At 35.0% G+C, this 12,184-nt stretch overlaps 1 protein-coding gene across 1 annotated transcript in view; it reads right to left on the reverse strand.

Annotated features, from left to right (window-relative positions):
• LOC150091495 (acetylcholine receptor subunit alpha-like) overlaps positions 1-12,184 on the reverse strand; it is a 325,013-nt gene that overhangs the window by 23,544 nt on the left and 289,285 nt on the right. The window contains exons 4-5 of the mRNA XM_090384180.1: positions 6,368-6,477; positions 565-745 (exon numbers count right to left, since the gene is read on the reverse strand). Coding sequence (XP_090240306.1) covers positions 565-745; positions 6,368-6,477 — 291 coding nt within the window. The remainder of the gene's footprint in view (positions 1-564; positions 746-6,367; positions 6,478-12,184) is intronic.

Here is a 12,184-nt window from a genome sequence, read left to right on the forward strand (position 1 = left end):
TCCACATTGGTACACTATGGTCACCTCCAGTAGTAGTTCCTTTACCTGCAGATTCTTAATGCATGAAGAGTCACTGCTGATAATCAGATCAAGAGTATTACTTTCTCTCGTTGCCTCTCTAACTTGTTGCCATAAAAAACAGTCATACAATAAACTCACAAGTCTTGCTAGTGTGCAAGAGACCACTAAAATACCCATTACAAGGCAATCTGATTTACTGGCCGACTCTATTTGTCTGTACAGGTGTTCATTATACTAACCACACTGATTTGTCCTATAACATACTCCTACTATCATTTTTATTTTTCCAGTGCTTATGTAACACCAAACTGACTCAAAAATGCACTCGACACCTATGCGTTTAATATATTTAATACAGGAAGGTGATGTAGTTCTCAGAAATTCTATTAAAAAAAACAAAAGACACGAATTTACAACATACAATTCTAAATCATGTTGTATAATTCATTCCACTAAGTATACGTATAGCTATTGGAAATGTGTACGTGTATACATTACACATTTCCAATATATTACATATTTCCAAATCAAACTTCAACTTGCCTTGTATCCGTCATAAGTCCAAGATCCGAATTTCATGAGACACGTTTGCTCATCAAATGGAAAATATTCTACATCAATCTCACAAGAGCTTTTGTAGATGGCAGGAGGCTTCCACTGTATCAGTCCACGATGGTTAAGCTGTGCTTTTGTCTCCAACGTTACTTCAAAGTTACCATCAGCACTGAAAAAAAATAAATAAATAAGTGGCAGGTTTACCTATTCACTAGAATATAGCAATAGATTGTATTTTTATTTTAACTATTACATGTAGCAGTTCAGAACCATTAACAAAGTACAATGGCGTCACAATTTATCATATACAGCCAATAAATAATATACATAAAATGTAACAGCAATATAAAATTTTATTATATAAAATCTTATAAAGGGAGAGCTTAATATATTAGTACATCCTGTCTAAAAAAATCAGTTCTTAAAAACGTTGTAATGTTAAAAACAGTACGATATTTTTAATTTTTTCAATTAAAAAAGAGTTTAAGGAAATGTAATATCAGAATTAATGATCAAAATTATAAAATCAATGGAAGAAAGTAAATGACAAGTTTTTTTTTAACTGATAACAGGGGATGTTTTAAGAATTTGCTGTATAAAATTTTGTGAAACAACTTATAATTAATTCTAAGATTATTTATAGTTCTGTCCTCTCATTAAACAAAATGAAGTAATGAGAATAAAATGAAGTAATTAGAATTTTAACATTTTAGATTGAATCAATTCAGTTTTAAATTAGTGCACAGCTTTAAAAGAATTCTAAACAGTATGTCAGAACCCAAGCATTGGAAAGCCCAAGATTTATATAAAATTATGACAATTTGTAAAGTGATATTAAAAAAAAAAAAAAAAAATCACTTAAGAAAATTAAAAATTTTATATCATTCTGAGTACCTGATCAATGTAAGTCATAAATCAACAATTCTGCATGAATGCAATTCACAATCTAGAGCCTCAGCAGATCGACTAACTAGTTCATAATAAAACATCTTTAACTAACTTCCATATAAAAAATTTTTCTATGTAGCGAACCTTTTTGATTTCCCCTTGGTCATTACATTGAAAATAATTTCCATATAATGAACTGATTTCGGGATACCTAGGTACGCATCGTTCGCACCTCTGGCTTTTAAGCAATAGAGCTGATGCTATAGAAAGCACAAATTAACAGCTAAAAGGATTAAGAATTAATCACTTTAACAGCTAACGGGTTTAATTCTTGAGAGCCGTGTGTCCACACCATTGGCAAAGATTAAAGCATATTCTCTACACGGACATTGGCTCTGTTCTACATGTTTCTGTTGTAAGCACTCTATTAGAGAACTAGAGTGATTTGCCTTTATCCCTTTATCTGTTGTTTTGCAGAAATGAGTCATCCACAATTTCACTTGTCTCTGTATGGTAGGTACAAGTGGTCCCTAAATCAGTTTTGTTTTAGCTGCTGTGCAAGTAACCTTACAATGTCTAAGAGGAAATCCTTGAGTGTAGTGGAAAAAGTGGAAATGCTTAATAGTGTAGATCGCGGCATTAAAAAAAAAAGAAATCGCTTTAAAATTTGGTGTCCCTGCCAGTAGTGTGTCAACAATTCTCAACCGTTTTTGATTCTCAAACTGTTTGAGGAAACGGGACACAGTCGGAAGCATGCGAAATTATGCCTGTATGAAGATGTAGATTAAGTCGTTTTTAAGCGGGTGAAATTGACTGAAGACCAAAACAAGCCGATATCAGGGCCATTAATAAAAGAAACGGCTAGAGTATGCATCTTTTCTTGGGCATAAAACTTTCGAAGCCAGTTCTGGTTGGCTGGACAAATTTAAAAAGCGCCATGGCTTACTCAAAAAAGTTATTTCTGGTGAAAGTGGGGTTGTAATTGAAGAAGACTGTACCCATTGGAAAGAAAAATTTTGAAAAAAAATTATGGAGGACTACGAGCCCAAAGCCATATTCAACGTTGATGAAAGACGTCTATTTTTTAAATGTTTGCCGAACAAGACACTGACTTTTAAAGGTGGTAAAAATTGTAAGGAGAAAATTACAGTATTGGTTGGTGCAAATATGGCTGGTAATGAAAAACTGAAGCTTTTGATAATAGGCAAAAGTAAACAACCCCAATGTTTCAAAGAGTAAAATCGTTAGAGTTGGATGACAACAACAACAAATTTCACTGGGATGACAAGTGAAATTTTTGAACAGTGGATTTTAAATTTCGATAGAAAGATGACGAAAGAAAACAGAAAAGTCGCTTTGATGGTTGACAACTACCCTGCCCACCTTCACTCACTAATTTCAAAACTTACAAAGTGTGAAGCTTGTTTCCTTCCCTCCGAATACCTCGTCTAAACTGCAGCCAATGGAACAAAGCATTATCAAGAATTTGATAATGCGCTACCGAAGGTGCATACTGAAAAAAGTTATACTGAGAATAGAAATCAACCAACCTATACATTATGTTATAGATTTGCGAATGTGCATGTCAGAGTTGGCAAAAGTTTGGAGTCAAGATGTGATGGAAAACACAATTATTATTAACTATATGGTGCAAGGAAGCCTGAGGCTTATGCTGCACCAGCCAAAAAAAAAAAAAAAAAAAAAATTTTTAATACCCCAAGAGAGAGAGAGAGAGAGAAGAAAGGAATCACCAAGAAAGAGAAGAATGATGATATTAAGAATTGTTTTGCAAAAGCAGGTTTTGCTAAAATGCCAATTAACAGTGAGCAATGAGAGGGATGAACTACTACAAGATATTGAGTAAACAATTTTTAGGAGTTGATAAAGATGTCATAGCAGCTGAATATCTGAGTGATTCCAACATTTTGGAGAATATTGAAAGAACTAGTGAGAATATCAACGATGAGTTGTAGGAAATTGAGGGCAATATTAAACCTTCCAAACATGAAATGTTGGCAGTATTTGAAACTTTGTGCCGAGGAGGCTTTCAGTGTGAAGAAAATGTGCCAGAAAATATATTTGAGTGCTTAAACAAATGTGAACATTTCTATAAATGATGTACAGTAAAATCCAGTGTACAACAAAAAGTAACCAAATATTTTATAACATACTTCTTAAAAGTGTACTAATGTATTGTGCGCATCTCTTAAAAGTATACTAATATATTGTGCACATCATGTAAGTAGTCATTTCTTAATATGTGTGTATTAATAAATTACTGTTTTAAAATGTTAGAAAATTTTTTCATTCCCACTGATTTATTTCCCATATATTGCTGTATTTCTGAGATCAATTACAGTATTTTTCATTGTTGAAAAGGTCACATTTCTTTATAAAATTCCTGTATAACAACTTTTTTTCAAGTGAACGATCGATTTCATTATATGGAGGTCCAACTGTATATTGAACAGACTAGTGCTGGGATACTTGATTGAAATTACATTTTCTTAGTGATTTCAAAATTATTACAATTCATCTAGGGAGCAAATACACACAGTAGTTGAAATTAAAGTGAATCAATTTAGGTACCTGTAGGTGGCAAACCATGAATCATCCAGAGATGAAATTTGGGAAAGGGTGGAGGAAAAAAAAAAAAAAAAAAAAAAAGACCACAATGCAACGTAGGCACAAAAAAAAAAAAAAAAAAAAAAAGGCACCAGAGTGCATTTTACACTTTAAAAAAGATCAACATGACTCCTCTGCTGTTTTGTGAGAGTACCACAGGGTTACAGTTCGCATCTTATACAGAGGAGAATGCTAAATACAGTAGAATCCCGGTTATCAGTAACAACTGGGAACCTGGATATTTCTAATAATCAATTGTAGCCCATCCGTAAATTAAAAGTTAAGTACGGAAAAAACTGAATGGCAGAAAATTAGTGCATTTCACAAAAAAAACTTACAGAAAATGCACAGTTCATGCACTTTGTGTCTATTTTTGTGTTAAAATGCCCAAATATTTTATTCAGAGTTCATTATACAGAGAAAAACGCTGTTTGTGTAAAATTAAATCTTTACACAAACAGGCCCTCTGTAAAATGAAAGGTCCACTGTAAATTCCTAGCTTGTTGTTGTTTTTTTTTTTTTTTATAGATATATATATACAATGAAGTTTTTATGCATCATATTAATGTAGTTGGTACACTGGTGTGCAAAACTTAAGGACCAGTCAGGTTTTCACCTGTAGCTTCTCATAAGAGTGGCCTGGATATGGGCAAAGCATACCAAAGGAACCTCGTGAGGTGCAGAAATAATGAAGGAAACAACACCGATACAACAACAGAAACAAAACTCTCCAGAGGGACTTTATTCAAAAATGGCAACATAGCACTGGCTGCCATGATACAGATGCATCACTGCCAAAGATGGAACAAAGGAAAGATGTGGTCCTCAGTAGGAGACATGGCCACCCCTAATGTTGATGCAGGCTTTGCACTGCCAGTCCATACTTAGAACAATGTTGTTGATAAGTTCTTACTGTAACATTGTCCATTCCTCTGTCAGTGCCATCTTCAGCTGGTAAACATTTTCTGGTCGGTGTGGTTTTGCTGCTCGGCATCTCCCCAGAGCTTCCCATATGTGTTCGACGGGATTTAGATCGGTTGAACGGGCAGGCCAATCCATATGAACAATGTCCTCACTTTCCAAAAGCATATCAACAGCTGCAGTGCGATGGGGTGTGGCGTCGATGGAATGGACCATAATCTGACACACTGGTCCAGTATGGGTTGACAGATTTTGGACTGATTTAGTCTGGTGTCTTAGCCTTGATTTGTCCATCACGGGTGACCCTGCTAAGAATATATGATGCAGAGTCCAGGTAGTAGATGACTTTCATCAGCCGGTGAAATACCACCACTTTGGTTATTGGAGGCTTGAAGTGGTGAAACCCATGTTTAGTCTCTAGAGCAAAGTTTCCGGCAACCCCCCCCCCCAACTTCTCCTTCAACCCATGCACGGTACTAAGTACTATAGGTTTTGATACCTTTCGTGTTTGGGGTTTTCATAAAAAAAAAAAAAAAATAGTGTTGGTCCTTAAGTTTTGCACGCCAGTGTATTATACGGAATTCACTGTGCGAAATTTAAGCTTCCTTGCCAACCCTCGCGTATAGTACAGTAGTTATTACCGTTCTCCCACACTGGATGGTAAAAGCCTGAGTTTAATCTTATCAGTGACGTGAGAAATATATGGGCTTTTCCCACAAATAAAGTTGCATAGTTTCTTTCACTGGGAAACTCGGTTTTTCTTCCAGCAAACCAATTGAAAAATACAAGCAATTACAGAATGTTGTTGTTTGTTATTTGGTTTTCAGGAGTATTAGCAACTAAGGCCATTTTGCTCTGGGGATATGCAGTGGTCATTCCCTGACCTTTCCGCATCCTCCATATTTGGTGGCTCACGGGCTCGAACCCCGGTCTAATCAAGAAGCGTGTGCTATGCACTGCTGCTCCTGCTCGCCTGGCTACCAAGGTGCCGCAATTACAGAATACTTGACACCTCATAGCCTTAGCTGCTTTGGCGCTTATAAAAGAAAAAAAAAAAAAAAAAAGCGACAAAAAATTGGACCAAAAAATAGTGCGTTCGACGAGATGGTATAGGTCCAACAAGCATCTTCCTTAGTTTTTAGACTTAGAAAGAAGCTGTGGATTTTTTTTTTTTTTTTTTTAAATTACATGACTACAGTATACAGCATGAAACTTCGTCAGAAATATCCAACGTTGTTTTTGTAAACTAGATGACCTCTTTAAATTGAACTACAGCGTGAAAAATTAGCAATCATAAATACGGATATATACTTTTCTTTTTAATCTGCCTGCGAATAAAAAATGAAAGCTCACTCACTTGTTATATAAAACAATATCGGGCCTCCAGATGTGATCCGATGGCACGTGTAACATGTCTACACCCCCGTACTCACTCGGTTCCCAAGTCAGCTTGTAGTCCTTCCAATACTGAAATGTAAGAAATCGATCATTAAAAGAATTATTGTAAGAAACAAGGTCATATAAGTCACTATAATGTTAAGAAATTGAACCATGGGGTGCAGTAACTAATCTGTGGGTAACAACGGCACAAGGGAACACTTCATAGCAAGTCATAAACAGAAAAAATTCTCTAAATTTGGTAACCAAAATATTGTCATAATTCACTACAGGAGAGGCAAAACTACGTTAAATAACTAGCATCGTAAATAATATACAGAACTGTATCATATGTTCTTGTGCATACTGCCAGAATACATTTCAGCTATTTTACACTTTCAAATAAATTAAAAAATATGCAGCTTGTTTATTGTTTCGGTAGTACCAACGATAAGAAGCATTCTGGCCGACATGCTGTGTTATTTGAAATGCACGATGCCTGCGAAGTTTGTTATAATATCGACAAAAAAAAAAAGGTAATAAAACTAAATTTCACAATTATCATATTCAAATTAACACGATTAAAGCACTAGATAAAGGAAAAATAATTCGATATTAGTGATTTAAACTTCAGGAGTGTCACAAACAAAGCTCACCTTCAATGGGGTTGAAATGTTAATAGCGAAACAGCGATGGAGCGCCAAACTATGATTCTTATGAACAGCCAGTATACGCCCTCAAAACTGAAACTGCTGTGTCTTTCATATTAATCGGTAAATGAGTGCAGTGTTCATGGGAATTAAAAGCACACCGTTTTCTCAGAGAAAACTGGTGAATTGTTAATACTGATAAATCCAGCAAAGGTGAAAGAACTGATGCATACTGATGTTTGGGTATAATCAGGTGAGCTGTGAATATTTTAACAATGGGCTCGCAGTTTTGTCTACTTCTTGATGACTACGGCGGATGACATCACTTCTGATGTTCACACTACTAGTCTGCGCGAAGCACTCACTAGTAGTGTGATTAGAGCGCGTGATGCATTTTTCGTGACCGGTATGATATCTCGAGTCAGCCTGGTCGTCACACCTCTTTACGATAATACCTGAATATGACAGGCTCTCGAGTTCTAAGTTTTTAGAATTTGAGTAATATGACGTCACAATCATACTTCCTGAAGTAAATATGATTGCAACAATACAAGTATTTGTCATATGACTGCAACAATCAATACAAATATTTGTCAAGAATTTATTTTTTCGTCTCGCATTTTCGTAACATTCCATTGTTAGTTTCCCCGAACAGTTGCGTATGTCGTTTCAACTACAAGATCGGTATTTCAATCGACGCTATTTTCTAGACATTTAGATATGTTGCAATTGCAAGTATACATCTATTACTTTAGTTATAATAAATCCATTGTATCTTGTCTTCCAGAAATTATAAAAATTTGCGAATGATCAATAAAATATTTATAATACAAAAGCTCTTTTATTTCGTAATCGATATACAAATCAAAATACCTAAAAGAAACGTGAAGGATTCACATAAAACCATCTACCACTTTTTTATTGGTCTCTCTCTGTTTTTTTTAACAACTAGGGAAATATAATGGATACATTTTTTTCATGATAAAATTTTAATACTGCGAATAAAAAATAACATGAAATATTTCCCATATCACAAATAACAAAAACTATCACAAAACATTCTACAATATAAAAACAAATATTAACATAAAAAACACTCTTCTAGAAAAGGTACACAAAAATCACAGATTACATGAAAAAAATTATTATACAAATATTCAAGAAAAATTTATTCTGAAAATTGCCATATACTTTAACCGAACGTTCTTTCATATTCCACGATTTCAGGTAGCATATGTTTAAAATTTCTTTCAATTCCTCATCATCAATAGTATCATTATTTTCTTTATTTAATTTAAAATTACTCTGTTGCATTAATAACTTATCCTTAATAACCTGTCACGAGGTAATTTTTTAAATGTGTTCTTACTTTCGATTCCTTCAAATTCTTTCAACTTCAACATCTCTCAATTTTAGCTTAATAATTTCCTTCAGAATTTTTTAAATTAGCGATAGCATTGATAGTTAGAATAATTAATTTATCTGCTTTTACTATAGTGATTCTGCGACGTTGTAAAGCTTCTGAAAGGTAAGAGAGCTCCTACAGGATGTCAATCATTAGTGCTAAATCGTTAAGAAATTCCAGATTGAAAAGTCGATTTAATAATCCAGAATATTTAACTTTCTGATTCAAAGTGGGATAATCCCTCCAATCCTCAATTGCCGTCTGCAAGCTAGAAGCTGCCCATATTGTGGCACAAACGAATCCCAGAAAAAATGTTCAATTTTTTTGTTATTATTATATAATTAGATTAATTAAGTAAGTAAAACTCCAGTTCAGTGATTGACAAGTGACAGTCACTGCTTTCCCCCCTCACTGTCCTCCTACGTTGATATGCCTAGGGTGTTTTCCCCCCACATGACGATGTTTTTAAATCGGGAACTCGTTTACCGATCTTATTTTTCTCAGCAACAATCTTTGCTGAGAAAAATGAATACACGCAAAGGAGCTGCAGAATTAACACGAACGTGAATAAATCGGTTAACTACTGAGTGTCGGGCACTCAGGATGAAGGATCCATAGTCACGAATGGTCGTAAGTGTAGTATCTCAAATAGAGAGCTTTATGGTACTAGAAACTTAAAAAAAAGTTTCTAGTACCCCGGCTTGGCCTAAAACTGAAGGATTAACGAAAACGTTGTCTATTTGAGTCTTTCCAGTTGTTGTGAATGACAAGGGACTCCGACTTCTTCCTGGAGAAGCGATTCAAGTCTTGAGCGAGGGCCATGCAAGACTTTGCACAGGCTCCTCCCCACCACTGCCACCTCAACACTGGTTCTCTGAGTTCCTCCTTGCCGGGACAATGCCAGCTTTGAAAATCGTTAAAAAATACTTCTCGTCGCAAAATTGATAAATGACCTTTATAGAATTATTAACTAACTATTTAGCACCTTTTTGTCACCAAAAGGAGAGTTACTTAGTACAAAGAAGCACGCTATCGAAGTGCAATAAAAAATCATTTTTTTTAATTTTAACACAAAGTAAATGATACATTTCAATCAGAATAGTTTTCCTTTGATAAGCATCAAATAACGCATAGCTAATATGACTTTGATATTTTTAGCTCCGTTAGCGACAGAAATAGAGGGGGAACACGAAAATTACATTTTTCTGTCTGGCACCGCCATCTTTAATTTTAAAAATATATATTAAATTTACTCATTGAGCTCTTTCCACGGTGTATAATAAGCTATAGGTTGTCGACAACATTTCTCCCCCCCCCCACATTTACCCCCATTTCTCAGACAAATTTTTGTCAACAGCGATCAATATGGCGTTATGTTAGCCCACATGAGATACAAACCCATGCAAAATTAAGTCAATAGGTTGAGTGGTTCCAGAGATACAAAATGCCGTGACAGACGGACGGACAGACAACCTAGTGACATTATAAGGGTCTTTCGTTAGCCAACGGACCCTGAAAAGCATACGAATGTTACCGGCTATTGTACGAAGCGAAGGAAAAGCTTACGAACAGTCAATTAAAACATATGTTAAATGACCTCATTTGCCTACAACAGAAGCTTCATTATCTATAATCTTAATTGTAGAATAAAAATAAAATAAAACATTTTTATTCTACAATTTTCCTTTCTTTCATGACCTAATTGGAATGGTTCTACGTTAAACAAACCAACGATGATGCGCGAAGTTTCTACCTTCTTTTATTATATTTGTTATTTAGCTAGATGGACACTTTAACTTCATTTAATACAAAATAGGTAAGTCCACTTCTTTCCTATTACTCCATTACGCTCTAAAAACTGTTATTTTAAAATTTTTATAGTTCAAGTTTACTACATTTAAGGAGCAAACATCACTTTATATGGGAATATCGTCATTCACTTAACAACTCCTTTTTGAGATACCTAACCAATCGTTAATCGAGGTTTACCTGTATATATCTTGATGCAACATTGGTAACTTTGCTCAATAACACTGAATTAAATGGATTTGAATTTTTATTATGGATAATATAGTGTATTAGTACGACCAGCTGATGCAAGGAAGCATAATTTTTCTGCATCTGCCAAAGAAAAAGCGAAAAATTTCTAGTCCAACCAATAGTGATTATCCAATTCTGAAATTTCCTAAATTTCTCGCCTCAGAAGCCTTGAGATTTTCTCCCCGATTAATTTTTTTTATTATATTTAGAAGGCTTGACTACACAAATTTTCTATATTCTTTAATTCCAAAATGGTTCAAATGATTTTAGTGATTTTTTTTCTCGTCGTATTTTTTTCTTAATCGGGAGATTTTATTGTATTTAGTATTTGAGCCCTGATTATGAAAATGCTATCAAAATTGTTCCGTCATCCAATCTGGTCCAATGGGTTTTTTTTTTTTTTTTTTCACATTAAATTCACAAACGATCGTCTGGGTGGTGGTACGCTGAAAATAAATAACAGTAATAAATAACACTAGAGAAGCGTTATTTATTTGAAGTAATTCAATAGTAGCTATCTTGTTGTGAAGGCAACCACATTATGAGATACAAATAAAACGATGCCTTCTACGCTACAATCGTACCCCAAATCTATGGGTTAACTATGGTGTATTTACACCGATATTATATAGTTAATTATCAAAACCCATAAGGATTATGCCTAGTGCATTTAATTTTCCAAGTAATACTATACGTACATGCTTTGATTGGAGTGGACCAAACTTTTGGGAAGCCTCAATAACCCACAAAATAATTCCTAATTATTATCCCTATAAGGTTCAGTAGTTGTCCCACAAAAAATATTTTGAAAAGTCTAGAGTTATTTTATATACCTTATTCACGCGATCCCGATCTGCTACTAGCGCAACAATAGCGACGCCATATTGGCCGCCATCTTGGATAGGTTACGAGCGAACTGCTTTCAACCTGCTAAACACTGCATGTTAGGTGATAAAAATTGTCAATAAATATCACTACTGATTGTGTATTGTTGCTGCATACTTTTACTAATTATTTGTCATGTGTAAAATGAATTACGTAATGAAATCGACGGTACCCTCGAGTCACGATGTCTAGAACTACCGTAACGGTAAAAACGCGGGATTTTCGGCAAAACTTTTTAAAAGGGAAATTGTAATCAGAACTTGGATTCTTATACATTGTTTACAAGAGAAAGGTCCCCTCAATTAAAGGATTCCTTGATAAAATTTTTAGACAAATTTTGGAAAGACCAAGAAATGGATAATACAAAGGGTAAAACTTCAAACATAATTTCTGAAACGCCAGAACAACTTCAAACATAGCCTACAGATGCTGATAAAGACGACTTACTGGTCAACGAACTCACAGACGAGACAGAAGACCCCAAGCTAACCCCCGCCCCGAAAAAGAAACATACGGAGATCTCAAACGGAGACAAAGAAACAAGAGGAAATCCAACCTACCCAGACAGAAAACATGAGTCCAGCAAACAATCTGACTTCCCAGAGATTGACCCTGCTCTACCTAAGGGCCCCGTTCTAGACCAAGTTCTGAAACTCAGGATACACTTTCCACAAATAGGATTACCGCAGCTCACCGTGGTGACCTAGTTGGACTCTGGACAAAACTGGAAACGATACTCCTGAAGGTCCACTACCAATCGGAGGTAAATGCTGCCCAAATTAGATGCATTCATGCAGTGTAGGGGCGAACAAATGCC

The sequence above is a fragment of the Mastigoproctus giganteus genome, chromosome 1 (genome assembly GCF_048544385.1).
Source record: "Mastigoproctus giganteus isolate SK-2022 chromosome 1, ASM4854438v1, whole genome shotgun sequence".
Taxonomy (NCBI): domain Eukaryota; kingdom Metazoa; phylum Arthropoda; class Arachnida; order Uropygi; family Thelyphonidae; genus Mastigoproctus; species Mastigoproctus giganteus.